Source organism: Pan paniscus, chromosome 5, assembly GCF_029289425.2.
Source record: "Pan paniscus chromosome 5, NHGRI_mPanPan1-v2.0_pri, whole genome shotgun sequence".
Classification (NCBI taxonomy): Eukaryota; Metazoa; Chordata; class Mammalia; order Primates; family Hominidae; genus Pan; species Pan paniscus.
The window spans coordinates 78,704,535-78,724,173 of NC_073254.2; the positions used below are offsets into that span (position 1 = coordinate 78,704,535).

Sequence of the window (19,639 nt, forward strand, 5' to 3'; positions counted from 1 at the left end):
AAATGGTATGAAGTCCTCTTTGGGGTGGGGACTCTTAGTTTTCTTGTCAGAGAAGCTGCATGTTTTCTGCAGAACACCATTGGCTAGATATGTGATAGCATTAAATGTTCACCTAAATTTAACGTGAGGGGGAGTAAAAGTAGCCTTGAGGCCAGAGCAGGTAGCATTCTGGAAAGAGGGGACCAGGGTGCCTGGGGAAGAGGCCGATGCATAAGGTCAGCCTGTTCAAAGAGCTCAGGGACTTAGCAAAATGAGAAGATTTCACCTGTGCCAAAACTATTAAGAATTTTAAATGTGACAATTTTCCTGGTATGAATAAATTTATAGCAACAAACAACCATAAAGATACAATTGATCTGATATGTTGTATTGAAATAGAAATTTGATTTTACTGTAAATTATTTGGCTAGGCTGGTCTTGAACTCCTGACCTCAGGTGATCCACCCACCGCGGCTTCCCAAAGTACTAGGATTACAGGCGTGAGCCACCATGGCTGGCCCATTAAAGCTATTTTTTAAGAACTGAAATGTGTACACTGAAATACACATTTATAAGTGCTGCTTTTAAATATGTGCCAACCTAACTATTTCTCTCTACAGATGCTGAAGTAGAGGGAAAAAGTGAAAGGCAGGAGGTGCTCACTTCTTCCCTGAGCAAGAGGAAAGGCAACTTCCCTCAGTTCTTATGGAATAAAAAGTGCAGGCCATTCAAAGTCTGCCTTCAACACAGAGAAAGAGGAATCACTTTCTTGAGCACTTTTTTTCTCATTCCTGTCTCCTTGCTCCTGTCTGGGATTAGGCTTGACCTTTTAGTATTTCTTTGTAACAAGGAGCTGGAAAATACAGATTAAAACATGGTGGGAAATGAGGGATACTAAGATGTGTTGAACGGCGGGGCAATCAAACAGCTGTTGAGTTGGAAAGAGAAAGCTGGATCATATCAGAGTGGATGCTATCAAAAGAGTTATGAGCTTAACATGACAGAAAATTGCATGTTCTTGAAATATGCCATTACAAAATGCCAGCCTGACATTAAGCAGCTTTATAGAGGTATCATGTCCCTAAATAGCCTGGTGATTATTCGTGTCCCTGGAGCTCTACTTTCCTCCCTGATTTTGTAATACCTTGGCTTGTCTTTAATCACTGCAAAGAGTGTCACCATCTTAGAAAAATTCTTAAAAGAAAATTAATTTTCATTTCCATTGATGTCCTAGCGAGCTTTTTTTTTGTTTTTTTTGTTTTTTTTTTTTTAATAGCTGGGATGGAGATGCAGCCTTCTGTCCCACAATGACAGGAGGTAGCAGTTTCCTGTAAGGGTAAGGATCCTACTTTGACCACCCTTAAAAAACAAAAGCATTTTCTATATGCCCATTATGTGTTAAGCACTTTACATGCATTATCTCATTTAATTCTCATAAAACCAATAAGGTAAGTTCTATTATTAGACTCATTGAAATTGAAGTACAGAGAGACCAAGTGACTTGCCCAAGGTCACTCAGCTGGCTAGTCAGTAGTAAAATGGGAATTTTAACCCAGGCAGATTGATTCTGGAGCCTATTCTCAGGTAGTTACACTGCTTTCCTCAAGGACCATGTTCCATTGAGAGGCCTAAGTTGGGAAGATAAGGTAAATTATTATGAAATATTTATAGAAAGGACAAAAGAGAGCAAGAGATAACGCATTCCACCTTTGTCTTTAGAATGGTGTGGTTAAGAAAACAAAAAAACCTGGGCTGGGCTTTATACATTAAGAGAACATTCTAATAAATGCTACTGCCACCAGAAAAAAAAAAAAGAAGAGATTATTCTTGCATAAGGAGAGGCAACAGGTAGTGTGAATGAGGAGCACAAATGTGGAAAGTAAAGCTCTTTAAAAAGGAAAGCAGCTGCAAACTTCCCATCTGCAGTGTTTGTTTGTCTCGGCTCCGGTCATCACTGCCACGATTACGCCTGGATGAATTCCTCAGTGGAAATATCAACAAGGTAGGAAATGTGATAATTATATTTTCTATTGTCCCCCAAAGAATATATTAAGATGGTAGATATGGACATAATTTGGAAGAAAAGTGCTATGTAGTAGACACAATTGCTGATGAAATAAAACTAGCTGATTTTTCATCCTCTGGTATTAGCAAAAATGCAAAGTCCCAGATGTTATTCTGTACCTCTTCTACAGTGTAGTTGTAATTGAACAACAGCTAGGCTTATTGGATTGCTTTTTGCCTTTCTCTATAAAATAAATATATATTAAGTATATTCTAGACAATCTTCTAGAGGTCATAGTAGTAACAGTGAATGATCCAATAGATGGCTTGGGATATCACCTCATACTAGTTGGTGGGGTATAGAAAGTATTGATGCCTGTTGATGTAAAAAAGGTTTCTGGAGGGAGCTAACACTCGAGGGGGATTTTTTTGTGACTCAAAAATATTGAATATTGATATGTGATGGAATATTGATATGTTAAGCTCTCTTTCTATAACCTCCAGCTTTTCTGATGCTGTCACCTAAGATGCCTGCTAAAGCTTGTACTCTCAGCAGTCTTGCATGGCAATCTAGAAGTGTGGGAATATTAATGTCTTGTAGGGAAACCTTCAATCAAAAAAAACCATGAGACAATGGTCAAACATTTCTCTCTTTTGCCCCTTGGGCAGCCAATTGTGAGACTTTTTATATAGCTCCTCATAAGATCTGAGTGAAATCACGCACAAGTTGCCCACAGTGATGTTCAATGCCCTGTGCGCCTTTGCACTGACTTTCTCTCCTACCCCATTTTATTCTCACTAGATCTTCTCTCCTATTTCCCAGAATCATTTCCAAAGTAAACGACCTGAATGCAATTCTTATCCAGGTTCTGTTTTTATGGAGGTCCCAGACTAAGACAATGCCACATCATAATAGGAGCAATATCTATGGGCTGAGAGATGAGAGGAGTGTTTGTCAGGGTATGGTACTGGCATTTAATATGACTTTCTCTCCTCTACCAGATATCTAAATATTGGCATTGTGGAAGGTTTCTCTAGGATTTATCTGCTCTTTTAAAATCTTCTTTTCTTTATCTACACTTTCTCTTCTTTATATTTCTCTTCTATATTTTCTCCTTAGACAATCTACAATTCTGTGGTTTTAAACACCACCTTTATTTTAATGATTACCCTGGATTATATCTTTAGTCCTTATCTTGCTTCAGAGCACCAGCATCATATATCCAATTTTCTACATATCATCTCCCTTTGGATGTCTAACTGGCATCTTTTTCTTCATTTGTACAAAATAAAACTCTTGTTTACCTCCCAATATAATAAATGGTTTCCTACAAAAGAAGCTGTTATGCCCCTATTCTTTTTCATGGCACCACCATCTACACTATAGTTCAGACAAAGAAAACTTGATGTTGTTCTTGGTTCTACCCTTTTCACACTCTTCCCAGCAAGTTCTGAATATTATATCTCCAGAAGAGATTTAAAATTTGTCCACTTATCTACATCCCCACTGCCATTGCCCTTGTCCTAGGCATAATTATCTTTTGTCAGGACCACTCCAATAGTCTTATAAAATCTGTTAGAGATAATACCATCAGAATAGTTTAAACAGATACACAAAAGTCACTAGCCCTTTTCAAGCCTTTCAACGGTTTCCTAAGGCATCTGGAAATAAAAGTTAAAAATCTTTCCATGTTCCCAAGGCCCTATATGATCTAGGCCCTGCTAACATTAGATTTTTTCTTCTTGTACACTATTGCTATAGACTGAGTGTTTATGTGCCCCCCAGAATCACATGTTAAAAGCTAACTGCCAATGTGATGGTATTTGGAAATGGGGTCTTTGAGAGGTGATCAGATCATGGGGCAAAGGTTTCATAAATGGGATTAGTGCCCTTATAAAATAAACTCCAGGGAGCTAGTTAGTCCCTTCCATGTAAGGACACAGTGAGACTACTGTTTATGAGCCAGGAAGTAGTCCTCACCAGAACCAAGTTCACTGGTGCTTTGATCTTGAACTTTCCAGCCTCCGGATCAGTGAGAAATATATTTCTGTTGTTTATAAGTCACCCAGTCTATGGTATTCCATTACAGCAGCTGGAGTGAATGAAGACACTTATGCACCAGCTACAGTAGTATCTTTTCATTCTCCAAAAAGCCCAGCTTCTATCTTTCCTCAGGGTCTTCCATTTCCGAACCTTCTACCTGGATAGTTCCTTTTCCTGCTTTTCATGGGCCATACTCCTTATTCTTTAGGCCTCAGTACAAATATCTCCTCCTCTGAGAGTGATTCTTGCCTTGGTGACCTGTTAAAATGCCCTCCATCCCAGTTACTGTCTATCACTACTTGTTTATTTCCTTCATAATTCTTCTCAGAAATTTTGTATTGTGTTTTGAGCCATTTATATTTTCTTTTTATCTTTTCAATTAGAAGGTAAGCTCTGTAAGGTCAGAAGTCTTATCTTTCTTGACAAGTTTTACATTGCTAAACTAGATCTGGCAACTTTGTGGAATATAAATGGATAGGATAATTATTTTGAGAAATTCTTCCGGATGGGTGCATGTAGGAATCTTTTTTTTTTAAAAAAAATTTACACTGAGGCAAAGAACCTAATAATGTCAATTTTTCCTGTCTCAATAATCTATACATCCTTGCATCTTTGAAACCCTAATGAGACCAGGAGAGGGGAGTAAACAATCATTTTTTGTGTATATGTGAATACACAAAGACATTCTTCTAAATCTTTACTTCTTATTTTATATGGTCAGTATTATTTTCAAGTAGGAAGCAAAACTGATGATTCATCTCTTAGTAATCAAATTTATTATAACCAATTATATTTTTTCAATAGCTTTTATCTAAATAGAATGATTACATCTGAGAAGCATGAGATTTTTATGGGAAAGGACACAACTTCAATTCTATTCAGTCTATAATGTTTTCTCTTTTTATAAAAATGACTTGGCTAACTTCTTGTAATATAACCCTGCCACACACAGAATGAAATTCTTGGTACTTCTTAACTCTTCCCCTCTTAAGTCATTCTGTCTTTCAGATACACACAAATTCATTGTCTCAATTCCTTCCAAAGACCCATGTATCCAAAACTTCAATACCTTTTAGTTACAAATGCTTCTTTTACTCTCGTTTCAGTTTTCATACCTGCCACATCAGGATGTGGTGCCCAGCTTTTTCATGTCATCACAGGCTGGATGTATTTGCTTCATTTTGTGATTCTGGTGCAGAGGGCCCTGAGTTCACTTTGGTAGCCTTATTCTAAAATTTGGTGCCAAATATCACAAGTGTCAAAGGAATAAATGTTTTTTATTTTTATGGTGAAAATAATGATAAAGCAAGTCCAGTCCTGTGTTGATTAACTATTAATACCAATTTTTATTATTTCTGAAAATATCTACACACATTTATATATATCACAGCTAACATTAAATTCTTAGGCAATTTTTTTCTTAAAATCTTATATTACAGCATCTTGCAGCTTTTTGTAATTTAGGATTTCTCATACTGAATTTTCCTAAAGAGAGACACATGTCTATTGTTTGTGATTTAGTTTCTTGATATGTAATAACTGCATCATGGGTTTTGTAAAGCAACTGGGCTGTGATGCATAGATTTGTTAATATTGTACTCTCAGTTTGCCAAAATGACATGAAATAATTTGATTTTATATATTGCTCTTGATGCCTCTTGTTACTCTCTTATACTTAGCTAGACTTTGAAATTTTACAATACAGAGATTTTCTGTACTCTAACCTCAGGGAAAACTCATTACCACTTTTTTTTTCTTTTCTTTTCTTTTCTTTTTTTTTTTTTTTTGAGATGGAGTCTCTCTCTGCTGCCCAGGCTGGAGTGCAGTGGTGCAATTTCGGCTCACTGCAACCTCACCCTCCTGGGTTCAAGCGATTATCGAGCCTCAGCCTCCTGAGTAGCTGGGATTATAGGCGCATGCCACCATGCCCAGCTAATTTTTGTATTTTTAGTAGAGATGGGGTTTCACCATGTTGGTCAGGTGGGTCTCGAATTTCTGACCTTGTGATCCACCCGCCTCGGCGTCCCAAAGTGCTGGGATTACAGGCGTGAGCCACTGTACCTAGCCACCACTTTTGTTAATTACTTGATGGGTATGAGAAGTACCTGCTTGGTGATCAGTCTCACTAATGGGTCTTGTCTCAACTGACTTGAAAAGAACCCAGAAGAAGATTTGATGTATTTGATCAGTCAAGTGCTATCCTTGATTCATCTGAGTGATTTCTGTCCTCTTCACCTCTTTCTGTCTGTGCTCCATGTTTAATAATCAAATGCTCTTACCATCAGTGCAGAGGGGTCCAGACCTCCCATATGGGCAGAGGCAGACAATATCTGTTCTGGATTTTGGAACACAGGTGGCACCATTTCCACATGGGTTGTTTTCACAACTTGCAAACTGGCACAGCTTGCCTGAATACAGTCTTGGACACTCACAAAACAGATTTTCATTATCACTGAGAAGGGAAAAAATTTAAAAATTCATTAGGAAACAACTGATATTTTCTACACACATACACATATATACACATGCATGAACACATATGCAAATAAAATTATAATTGCATCTTTTCTAATAAGTGACTTTTTTCTCCCTCTTTTTTCTGTTTCAACTTTTGAATATTTGTAGCTGTATGCTTTCCAGTGAAAGCAGATTAACAGCTTTATAGATTATCTGAAGCCATGAATTCTATTTTAAGCCATCTATTTTTATTTTTGATTTGCCTCATCTTTTATTTCACACTGGGTGCCTTTTCAGGGCTTCATTGAATATGTGTGGTGCTGCCTTAATAAAGTGCATCAAACGTCTATTAGCAAAAAACATCTTAGACTCAAAGCTCGGAGGAGAATTTTAAGCTGGTGATAAGCTTCCCCACACTGAGGACAATGTCCTCCAAGAGCTGCATTTGTAGTAATTCTGAAAATAAGACACAGTGGGGAGCTATAATGACTATATAACTCTTCAGCTTAAAATATGGTTTGGTGGCCCCAGGCTGTGAGTGTGCATGAAAGCAGAGCTCAGGAAAAATACTCCTCTTACCTGCCAGGGAAGCATTCTCAAGAGGGAGAAGTGACTTGGAGTTTGTTATTTCTGCCTCTCTGCATCCATTGCCCCATTTAAAGTAAGAGATGCTTTCGTTTTCCTTTCCAAGACCCACCCCTCCACCATTCTCAGCCCATGTTGTCTGGGAGACACAGTCTCCACTCGGTGCCAATCATAGTGTGTAGTGCAGGGTGGATACATGACACGCTAGGCCAACTGGCCAACCTCTGCTAGAACTCTCCAGAGAGTACCCTTTTTATCTGCTGGTGTTGCTACACTGGTAATTGATGGTGGCATGTGCCTGTCCAGAGGGAAGAGCCTAGCTGAGAATAAATAGCTAATACTTAGCAACGTAAATATAAGTGACAGAGAAATATAGATTATTGATTATCTGGGTACCAGATCTAGCCAGTACTCTGTAGTTATGTGAGACAATATATTCCACTGCTTTTACATTTTTAAAGCCAGTTTGATTTGGGATTTTGTCACTTGAAGTTAAAGAATTCCATTTAATCTTTTCTTTTTTTTTTTTTTTTTGCTCTCTTATTACATTAGTTCATACACCTTGCCATATACAGATCTTAGGAGTTTACATCTTATCTTCTCAATGCGACTGTTAGCTCTTAAGCATAGGTGCCAGGATCAGCCCTGATAATTGGGAAACTAACATATTTTTATGTTTTTATGACACAGCCTCCCAGTCTAGTTGTAGATCTTACCCATACCATGAATTTTTCCCCAGCTATCTGTATGGTTTCTCAATACCTTCCTCATGTCTTTGAATCCCCTTACTCCAAAATTTGTGTGTAGGAAAGAACCATTTTTTTCATCATAATGAGACCTGACTTAGAAATATGAAGGTGTTTCCTTTTCTAAAAATATTCATATTTTAATATTCTCCATGATAATGTTGTGAAACACTATGAAAGTTTATGTATCAGATAGCAGATAAAGCTGGCTTTGGTGGGGTTGTAAGGCTTTGAGACCTTCAGATTTTGCCAACTCATAAGGCTTATCCTGCAAGTAATCAGTAATTTATGCATTTTATAACCTTCATGGCAACCTGCATAGCATTCTACACATTGCAGACAGATATGGAATCTCATAAGTTTTCAGAATTGGGAAAAAATTATATATCGATGCCCCTAAGATGGTTATAAAGTATCCTGAGCAAGATTTTCTGTTTCCGAGAAATAAAGTTTTGAGGACTGCTTAGCTAATGCTGTTCCTTGTTTCCTGAGAATAGCGATAAAAGCACAGCCGGACCACCTAGCAGGAACAGAAATATTTCTGGTGTGACCTAAAGTATACGTTAGAAACTTAATGTTGTTTGGGGGTAATGGATAAATCTGATATAACTGCTTCCGCTGACCTTACTTGGAGTTGAAAGGTCAGTATTAAGCATTTGTATTCTGGGATAAAGTCTAGGAAAGTAGCATTCTTGAGAGCTGCCTTCTGGAAGGACCAAATTAGTCTTTTTCAGATCAAGGAGAATGCCTCATATGTGAAAGTCAAACTAATCTAAGCATTGATTGATTTAAATGCTTTAATCATATAAGGCTAAACAGATTTGGCATGCAGGAAAGATGATTTTATGGTGAAAACCAAGGAAAGCACTATTTTTAATCAGGTCCTATTGATAAATCAAGCCCCATTTCCTCTTTCTGCTTTCATCAGGTGTTGTCAGAAGTTGGTTGTGTAAATTCATGCGGAGATGACTAACTGTGCATCTGTATGTCAGCAGGCAACTAGAGTAGAGAGAGAACTAGAAATTTTATAGAAAACTCTCCAAGAAAAGGGAAACTCACCATATCTAACCAAGGGCAAGTGTTCAGAGTCTTCTGGCCTGTCTTGATATCCCATTAGCACCTCATTAGCAAGAGTCAGCTTTACTCAATTGAGATGTTGCCAGATGATGGCACTTCAAATTGTACCTCAAAGTTCCAAAAGACTTCTTGGAGTGTCAGACATTTCACCAGTAGTTTTTGTTTTCTAAATCTATCTTTGCTATTGTCTGTGTTATACCTGGACTCAAAGGTTTCTCCTATCCAGATCTTGTCAGATCCTGTTATTAAATCACAACTTCTTCAAAAGCTACCAAGCCTGCTGTTTTCTCTGCCACTTGACCTACTTTGATGTCTCTCTACATCTTGTAGCAAAAGGCAGTGTTGACCCAGAAAGGGAATGCTCTAAGACTGATGGATCTTATGTAAGACAGTTGACTTTTGGAAATAGTTTTCAAAACAGTGTCACCCTCTTTTGCTCAGTTTACTTTAAATATTACATTATTGCTATGAATTCGTCACTGCTTATTATAATTAGCTTTGAGAGAATATATTTATATGAAATATATTTTTTTCATGGAATATATCTTTTCATCCCTAAATTTTTAAAAATTTTATCCTTCACAAGACCTGTAAACCACATAGAAACCTTTTTTTGGAAATTCTCCTGTAAGCAAGTCAGGAGATTTTTCTGAATTAAAAGTAGGTCTGCAAAATAATCCAGATTATGGTGAAGTTTTTACCTATACACCAGAGGACCATATTTATTTTGGCAATTGCTGCCATCCAAAGTTTGTTGTGCACCTACATCATGGATGGAGCCATGTGCCAAGTGGTGAATAAGACTCGCTTTTGCATTCTTTGTAGGAGACATCATAAAGGCATGAACAAATCTCTGTAAGATACCTAGTATGTGACAAAGCAATAGAGAAAGTATCAAGTATTTTTAAGGCCTTAGCTCTGTAATATGTGGATTCAGATGACAGTAGTTACTAAAAGCTGGTCTGTGAACTGGCACCAAAGGACTACCAGGGACTCTCCTGAATGCGTTTGCTAAATGCAGATTTCCATGCTCCTCTTGCCCTCTGAGATTCTGATTTAGAATGTCTAAAGTAAGGCTCAAGAGTCTGCCTTTAAAAAATGTCATTAGGAGACTCTTTTGCATAGCCTACTTTTACTTAAACCCATCCCTCTGAGACAAATATTCTCTCCAGAGTGAAAGCTTGATGGGCATTAGTTATTATTGTGTCCTTACAGGATATTATAATTTTATTTCTGTTTTTGGGCTATGTTTTGACTTTTGACCAACATATATCTGAAAACACATATATCCATCAAAGTACAAAGATGAGAAGGTTTTCATTTTAGGAGTGCCATATACAGTCTACTGCATGTGCATTATGTTTAACTTCAACATAAAAGAGGAAAAAATTCACTCAGTCATTTTAAAGCTTAGTTGAAAAAATACCACCTATCTAAGCATATGCCAACAACTATATATTTTGGAATTGTAACTGCTACAGGATATTTGATTACAAGTCTACAATACGGTAAGAATATTAACTGTCATTTCTATGAGTATTAAAAGTTACCTTTAGAAAAATTTAGCTGATTAAAAAAAAATCAAAGAAGCTGGCTTGAAAAGGGTGCCCACTACTTATATAACACAGCCAGATGCCAAAAATCTTCTAGAACTAAAAGGACTCCTGCATGTATTAACTTAAAAAAATAAATAACTCTTCTTGCAGTCTTTGTATCTAACGGATCATTAGCCGATTTCAAAGTTGGCCACCCACAGTGTCAAGAGAGGGAGGTTCTCAGCAGGAAAGAGTGCAGAAATGAATCCTTATGAATAATGTCTCCAGATAGTTCTGAAAAATAAAATTGCTACTGGCGGAAATAACCCATCTCTATGTATCGTCTCTGATAGCACCACAGCCCAGGCTTTAGGAGGTATGCAAATGAGATCCCAAGTAGCTGTGGTTTAAGTAGAACTTTCCATCTTTTTCATGAATTTCACAACACCATGATAAGAGCCTGCTAATTACAAAGAATACTTCCCCTCTCCCCTGCAAGAATCTTCCTTAAAAAATTGGAATTTCTGTCAAATGAGTTGTTAGCTGTGTGTGGAGACTCTGGCTCTAGTACTGTAGATAGATTTTTCTTTGTCTGTTTCTAGGACAGAACTGCCTAAATGGATGTTATTTTGTGCTGTAAGGCACACCACTACGTGTGTCATTTTTCATTTATAACTTTTTAAAAGTAGCCAAGCATGAAAATAATGGGAAAAAAATGCAAAACCAAAATTACTTTGTGGTGGCCTAGAAAGTGAACTTGGAGAAACATAGTCTATATAATATACCCATGAACAGAGAGCTCAGGGAAAATGTCCTCTGCTATAGAAACTTTTTTCTTTATATGAAAGGGTTTTTTCTAAAACCCTTTTTCTAAAGGCGGGAACAAGATAAGAAAGGATAAGAGCAAATAAAAGTCATAGAATGACATAGGAATAAATAATACATAAAATGGAAAATCCATAAACAATTAAAAACACTTTTTTTCTTGTTCTAGTATCTGTCCAATTTAATCTTGTAGGCATTTTGCAAAGAAAAATGGAATATATGGTATAATCTCTCGCCTTCTCTCTTTCCTCTTCCTTCTTTCTTTCTCTCTCTGACAGGCATGGTTCACTTTACAAAAAAATAAACTTCATTGGTAAAGAAAAATGACCAAAATTTCTTCCCCAGCAAGTGCATCAGGATCTCCTTTCCAGAAAGAGATATCTTTTCCATATCTCTGGCCTTGTGACCCTCTAGTTCTTATGAAATGAAATTAAAGTTTTGCTTCCAAGGGAGCAGACTTGGAGAACATGAAGCCCAAAAGGGGAGCTAACATAGTAAACATGGCCATTATCTAAATACATTAAATGAGATATGTGTGAGAATGTGCCCAGCACAGTACTTGGCATTGATCAGCTGCTCATTATATATTAGGAAAAGGAGGTAAGAATAAATGAAACATGTAATTAGTTGTGTCTGAATCAGTTAATGGTGGAATAAGAGAAATATGATGAAATCTGGTACAAAGAGAAGTGGGTTGGGAAAGAAGGATAAGGTGTAGGGTATTGTGGGTGAAAAAATAAAATAATGCATTAATAATTGTTTGTCAAATGAATGTATCATTTCAGTGTCTAGAATTACCCCCCCCCCATAAAAAAAATCTCAGGATCTTAGAATTATACTCTGTGCCCAAACTACAATTTCATAATAAATTTTTCTCACTCTGTGCTCACTGTAAAATTAGCCAGTCTCCAGCCCCCTGCATGGTAAGGGCAATCTGGGCAGGATTCAATATAACAGAATCTGTAAATGCAGTGCTTATGAAGCTCTGGAGCTCTCAGGTAATTTCCTGTAAAGATAATGTGCCTATTTTGAAGCTATTTAAGGCCAGAAGAGTTGGTATAAGCTTTTAAAATGTTATTTTAACTTCCACTAAAAAGACATAAAAAATTATCTTAAAATATTTAAGCCAACAAAGTGCCGTTTCACCCATTCCCCTGACCTCAGTAATGTTCACATACACACAGTTTCTACTCAACTGTTACCATGGTGAATTCACCAGTTATCAGGAAGTTAGAAACACAGCACACAACGTTGATGGTTATTCTTTTCTGATATTAAGAATTATTTACAAAATTGCTGTGGGTGGAAAATTTATTCCTTACAAATGAATAGTAGATAACAACTCTCTAGAAAGGTATACATTTACGAACCCAAAATATCCTTTATGGGTATTCCTATGTTGAATTTGCAATGAGAATTTAATTTTTTTTGCAGTTTCTCACTTATTCCACAGCCTTTCTTTTGTCAAATCTTTACACTCCAATTTTGAGTTGGAAAAAAAGCAAGAAATTTAGAAGAGTTCTTGCTTCTAAATATGTTGATTTGGCAGGCTTGCTCTAAAAGTAGTTTGTGTCTGCCACTTAGAGCAAGCAGGTGACTTTTGGAATTGTCCCACATCTCTTTATATAGAGTCAGTGTACTGAGCAATGTAAACCAGAGATTACTAACTGGCAAGATGTTTAATGCCTACCTCTTGAACCCCGTGGTATATTTAGATTATAATCTGAAGCCTAGAGATGAAGTTAGGTGCACAGTTATAAGGGACAATATAAAATTCACCACTTCATCAAAATTCATCAAATTTGATTAAATATCAAATTCTCCTTCTACCCAATCGTTGTTCAGATCTTTCCCAGTCCTGTGATCTCTGCTCAGAGGAAGTGACTTCACTTCCTACTCTATAGATAAAATTTTAGTCTTCAGCACCTCTCTTGACTTCCACATTATCTCTTCCAGCACTTATTCTCCATCCTTTTTTCCTCTTACCCCAATTCCCAATAACAAGTATTTCTTTCCAATGCTAGAATTTCACTTAATTTAATCCTATCAATATATTTGAAGCATAGAGTATAAGTAGATCTGAGCTGAGATACAAGAAGCGGCCTTGGTCCTTTTAAGAATTTTCACTTTAACTTATTGGCAATAGACATTGAAACGTTTTTGATGAGGGATTGAATTATATTATGTTTTAGAATTATTATTCTGGGGAAAATGTCTGGAGAACAGTAAAACCAGGGACAGAGTTTTCCCCGTTATTAATTTATCATCTGCTGGGCGTGGTGACTCATGCCTATAATCTCAGCACTTTGGGAGGCCGAGGTGGGCGGATCACTTGAGGTCAGGAGTTCAATCCCATCCTGGCCAACATGGTGAAACCCCATCTCTACTAAAAATACAAACAATTAGCTGGGTGTGGTGGCACATGCCTGTAATTCCAGCTACTCAGGAGGCTGAGGTGGGAGAATCACTGGAACCCAGGAGGTGGAGATTTCAGTGAGCCGAGATCATGCCACTGCACTCCAGCCTGGGCAACACAGTGAGACTCCATCTCAAAAAGAAAGAAAAAAAAAGAATGTGTTGTTTGTTAGTTCCAAATCTACCCTTTATAATCCTTCCTTGTGATGCTGGAGCTGGACCCTGTAAACACATTCCCTTTGCCAACTGGGGGGATGTTAAGCTTTGTCAGTAGAGGGCACTTGGGACACTGAAGGAAGAAGAGGTTCTCTTCCTAGCTCTGCCGTTCTTTCCTGTCTTCTTACTCCTGCTGGAGGCACGCGCAGGAAACTCAGTGCTGCTCACCCCCAGCAAGTTCCACAGCACCTCCCCTGGAGAATTACCACTAGGAGACAGCCCATGACCCACCCAACTTTCCAGCTTCTAGGTGTCCCAGTGGGCAAATTCTTAGCAAGTTCAGCAGCACCTTCAAGTGTGGCTTTCTAGTAAGTTTTCCTGGACCTTATAGTGAGTGGCTTGAAACAGTTTCATAGACGCCCCAGTGGGCAGGAATTCTAGCAAGTTCAGCAGCATCTTTGTGGTGGCTTCTCAGTGAGCTCCCTAGAGTCCCAGAGGGTAGCTTCCCAGTGCATTTCAGCAGCGCCCCAGTATACGGCTTCTTCTTTCCCAGTCTTGGACTGGGGTATCACAGTGAACTTTTCTGTCACTCAGTGGCCACACTCTCCATCGTGCTCTGCATACCAGGTGGTGTGTGTGTGTGTGCACAAGTGTGTATGTATGTGTGTGTAAGTGTGCGTGTGTGTGTGTGTGTATGTGTGTGAGTGTATATGTGTGTCTTCTGATTTGTTCTTTGGAGCACTGTTTCTCAGCCCTAGAGGTAGGAATGGCTCCTACATCCACTATACCTAAATATGGTTTTTTTTTTTTTTTTTTTTTTTAGACCTAGTCTCGCTCTTGTCACCCAGGCTGGAGTGCAGTGGTGCGAATTCGGTTCACTGCAGCCTCCACCTTCTGGGTTCAAGCAATTCTCCTACTTCAGCCTCTCAAGTAGCTGGGATTACAGGCACATGCCACCATGCCTGGCTAATTTTTGTATTTTTAGTAGGGATGGTGTTTTGCCATGTTGGCCAGGATGGTCTCAACTCCTGACCTCAGGTGATCTGCCTGCCTTGGCCTCCCAAAGTGCTGGGATTACAGGCGTGAGCCACCATGGCTGGCCCACCTAAAATATTTAATGTACTCTTTGCATCTTAAAAATTAATCGCATGTTACTGGATAATAAATCTTCATATTAAACTTTCCTAAATTACTGTGTGGCTCTGTCTCTTGACCAAACCCTGAGTTATACACAGAAATCCAAGCAGAAGTGTAGATAAGCTTAGTGGAAGTGGGCATGGAGAGAAATAATTTGAGAGATGCTCAGGGAGAAAAATATCTTTTTTTGTTTTTTATTTTTTTATTATACTTTAAATTCTAGGGTACATGTGCACACGTGAAGGTTTGTTACATATGTATGCATGTGCCATGTTGGTGTGCTGCACCCATTAACTCGACATTTACATTAGGTATATCTCCTAATGCTATCCCTCCCTACACCCCATGACAGGCCACGGTGTGTGATGTTGCCCACACTGTGTCCAAGTGTTCTTATTGTTTAATTCCCACCTATGAGTGAGAACATGAGATGTTTGGTTTTCTGTTCTTGTGATAGTTTGCTGAGAATGATGATTTCCAGCTTCATCCATGTCCCTACAAAGGACATGAACTCATCCTTTTTTATGGCTGCATAGTATTCCATGGTATATATGTGACACATTTTCTTAATCCAGTCTATCATTGATGGACATTTGGGTTGGTTCCAAGTCTTTGCTATTGTGAATAGTGCTGAAATAAACATACGTGTGCATGTGTCTTTATAGTAGCGTGATTTATATTCCTTTGGGTATATGCCCAGTAATGGGATCGCTGGGTCAAATGGTATTTCTAGTTCTAGATCCTTGAGGAATCACCACACTGTCTTCCACAATGGTTGAACTAGTTTACAGTCCCACCAACAGTGTAAAAGTATTCCTATTTCTCCACATCCTCTCCAGCACCTGTTGTTTCCTGACTTTTTAATGATTGCCATTCTAACTGGTATGAGATGGTATCTCATGGTGGTTTTGATTTGCATTTCTCTGATGGCCAGTGATGATGAGCATTTTTTTCATGTGTCTATTGGCTGCATAAATGTCTTCTTTTGAGAAGTGTCTGTTCATATCCTTTGCTCACTTTTTGATGGGGTTTTTTTATTTTTTCTTGTAAATTTGTTTAAGTTCTTTGTAGATTCTGGATATTAGCCCTTTGTCATTTGGGTAGATTGTAAAATTTTCCTCCCATTCTGTAGGGTGCCTGTTCACTCTGATGGTGGTTTCTTTTGCTGTGCAGAAGCTCTTTAGTTTAATTAGATCCCATTTGTCAATTTTGGCTTCTGTTGCCATTGCTTTTGATGTTTTAGTCATGAAGTCCTTGCCCATGCCTATGTCCTGAATGGTATTGCCTAGGTTTTCTTCTACAGTTTTTATGGTTTTAGACCTAACATTTAAGTCTTTAATCCATCTTGAATTAATTTTTGTATAAGGTGTAAGGAAGGAATCCAATTTCAGCTTTCTACATATGGCTAGCCAGTTTTCCGAGCACCATTTGTTAAATAGGGAATCCTTTCCCCATTTCTTGTTTTTGCCAGATTTGTCAAAGATCAGATGGTTGTAGATGCGTGCTGTTATTTCTGAGGGCTCTGTTCTCTTCCATTGGTCTATATCTCTGTTTTGGTACCAGTACCATGCTGTTTTGGTTACTGTAGCCTTGTAGTACCGTTTGAAGTCAGGTAGCGTGATGCCAACAGCTTTGTTCTTTTGGCTTAGGATTGTCTTGGCAATGTGGGCTCTTTTTTGGTTCCATATAAACTTTAAAGTAGTTTTTTTCCAATTCTATGAAGAAAGTCATTGGTAGTTTGATGGGGATGTCATTGAATCTATAGATTACCTTGGGCAGTATGGCCATTTTCCCGATATTGATTCTTCCTATCCATGAGCATGGAATGTTCTTCCATTGAGCAGTGGTTTGTAGTTCTCCTTGAAGAGGTCCTTCACATCCTTTGTAAGTTGGATTCCTAGATATTTTATTCTCTTTGAAGCAATTGTGAATGGGAGTTCACTCATGATTTGGCTCTCTGTTTGTCTGTTATTGGTATATAGGAATGCCTGTGATTTTTGGACATCGATTTTGTATCCTGAGACTTTACTGAAGTTGCTTATCAGCCTAAGGAGATTGTGGGCTGAGATGATGGAGTTTTCTAAATATGCAATCATGTCATCTGCAAATGGGGACAATTTTATTTCCTCTTTTCCTAATTGAATACTCTTTATTTCTTTCTCCTGCCTGATTGCCCTGGCCAGAACTTCCAACACTATGTTGAATAGGAGTGATGAGAGAGGGCATCCCTGTCTTGTGCCAGTTTTCAAAGGGAATGCTTCCAGTTTTTGCCCATTCAGTATGATATTGGCTGTGGGTTTGTCATAAATAGCTCTTATTATTTTGAGATATGTCCCATCAATACCTAGTTTATTGAGAGTTTTTAGCATGAAGACCTGCTGAATTTTATCAAAGCCCTTTTCTGCATCTATTGAGATAATCATGTGGTTTTTGTCTTTGGTTCTGTTTATATGATGGATTCCATTTATTGATTTGCTTATGTTGAACCAGGCTTGCATCCCAGGGATGAAGCCAACTTGATCATGGTCGATAAGCTTTTTGATGTGCTGCTGGATTTGGTATGCCAGTATTTTATTGAGGATTTTTGCATTGATGTTCATCAGGGACATTGGTCTAAAATTCTCTTTTTTTGTTGTGTCTCGGCCAGGCATGGTATCAGGATAATGTTGGCCTCACAAAATGAGTTATGGAGGATTCCCTCTTTTTCTATTGATTGGAGTAATTTCAAAGGAATGGTACCAGCTCCTCCTTGTACCTCTGGTAGAATTCCATTGTGATTCCGTCTGGTCCTGGACTTTTTTTGCTTGGTAGGCTATTAATTATTGCCTCAATTTCAGAGCCTGTTATTGGTCTATTCAGGGATTCAACGTCTTCCTGGTTTAGTATTGGGAGGGTGTATGTGTCAAGGAATTTATCCATTTCTTCTAGATTTTCTAGTTTATTTGCATAGATGTGTTTATAGTATTCTCTGATGGTAGTGTGTATTTCCATGGGATCGGTGGTGATATCCCTTTTATCATTTTTTATTGTGTCTATTTGATTCTTCTCTCTTTTCTTCTTTGTTAGTCTTGCTAGCAGTCTATCAATTTTGTTGATCTTTTCAAAAAATGAGCTCCTGGATTCATTGATGTTTTTGAGGAGTTTTTTGTGTCTCTATCTCCTTCAGTTCTGCTCTGATCTTAGTTATTTCTTGCCTTCTGCTAGCTTTTGAATGCGTTTGCTCTTACTTCTCTAGTTCTTTTAATTGTGTTGTTAGGGTGTCAATTTTAGATCTTTCCTGCTTTCTCTTGTGGGCATTTAGTGCTATAAATTTCCCTCTACATACTGCTTTAAATGTGTCCCAGAGATTCTGGAATGTTGTGTCTTTGTTCTCGTTGGTTTCAAAGAACATCTTTATTTCTGCCTTCATTTTGTTATGTACCCAGTAGTCATTCAGGAGCAGGTTGTTCAGTTTCCATGTAGTTGAGCGGTTTTGAGTGAGTTTCTTAATCCTGTGTTCTGGTTTGATTGCACTGTGGTCTGAGAGACAGTTTGTTATACTTTCTGTTCTTTTACATTTGCTGAGGAGTGCTTTACTTCCAACTATGTGGTCAGTTTTGGAATAAGTGCGATGTGGTGCTGAGAAGAATGTATATTCTGTTGATTTGGGGTTGAGAGTTCTGTAAATGTCTATTAGGTCCTCTTGATGCAGAGCTGAGTTCAATTCCTGGATATCCTTGTTAACTTTCTGTCTCATGGATCTGTCTAATATTGACAGTGGGGTGTTAAAGTCTCCCATTATTATGGTGTGGGAGTCTAAGTCTCTTTAGGTGTCTAAGGGCTTGCTTTATGAATCTGGGTGCTCCTGTATTGGGTGCATATATTTAGGATAGTTAGCTTTTCCTGTTGAATTGATCCCTTTACCATTATATAATGGCCTTCTTTGTCTCTTTTGATCTTTGTTGATTTAAAGTCTTGTTTATCAGAGACTAGAATTGCAACCCCTGCTTTTTTTTGTTTTCCATTTGCTTGGTAGATCTTCCTTCATCCCATTATTTTGAGCCTATGTGTGTCTCTGCATGTGAGATGGGTCTCCTGAATACAGCACACTGGTGGGTCTTGACTCTTTATCCAATTTGCCAGTCTGTGTCTTTTAATTGGAGCATTTAGCCCATTTACATTTAAGGTTAATATTGTTATGTATGAATTTGATCCTGTCATTATGATTTTAGCTGGTTATTTTGCTCATTAGTTGATGCAGTTTCTTCCTAGCATCAATGGTCTTTACAATTTGGCATGTTTTTGCAGTGGCTGGTACTGGTTTTTCCTTTCCATGTTTAGTGCTTCCTTCAGGAGCTCTTGTAAGGCAGGCCTGGTGGTGACAAAAATCTCTCAGCATTTGTTTGTCTCTGAAGGATTTTATTTCTCCTTCACTTATGAAGCTTAGTTTGGCTGGATATGAAATTCTGGGTTGAAAATTCTTTTCTTTAAGAATGTTGAATATTGGCCCCCACTCTCTCCTGGCTTGTAGAGTTTCTGCTGAGTGATCTGCTGTTAGTCTGATGGGCTTCCCTTTGTGGGTAACCCGACCTTTCTCTCTGGCCGCCCTTAATGTTTTTTTCCTTCATTTCAACTTTGGTGAATCTGACAATTACATGTCTTGGAGTTGCACTTCTCAAGGAGTTTCTTTGTGGCGTTCT

The 19,639-nt window shown here is 38.1% G+C and overlaps 1 protein-coding gene across 1 annotated transcript in view; it reads right to left on the bottom strand.

Moving 5' to 3' along the window:
• The window catches only part of LOC100974207 (eyes shut homolog), a 1,877,183-nt gene that overhangs the window by 124,546 nt on the left and 1,732,998 nt on the right, over nucleotides 1-19,639 (bottom strand). Inside the window, exon 35 of the mRNA XM_063605324.1 lies at nucleotides 6,307-6,479. Within this exon, the coding sequence (XP_063461394.1) occupies nucleotides 6,307-6,479 (173 nt within the window). The remainder of the gene's footprint in view (nucleotides 1-6,306; nucleotides 6,480-19,639) is intronic.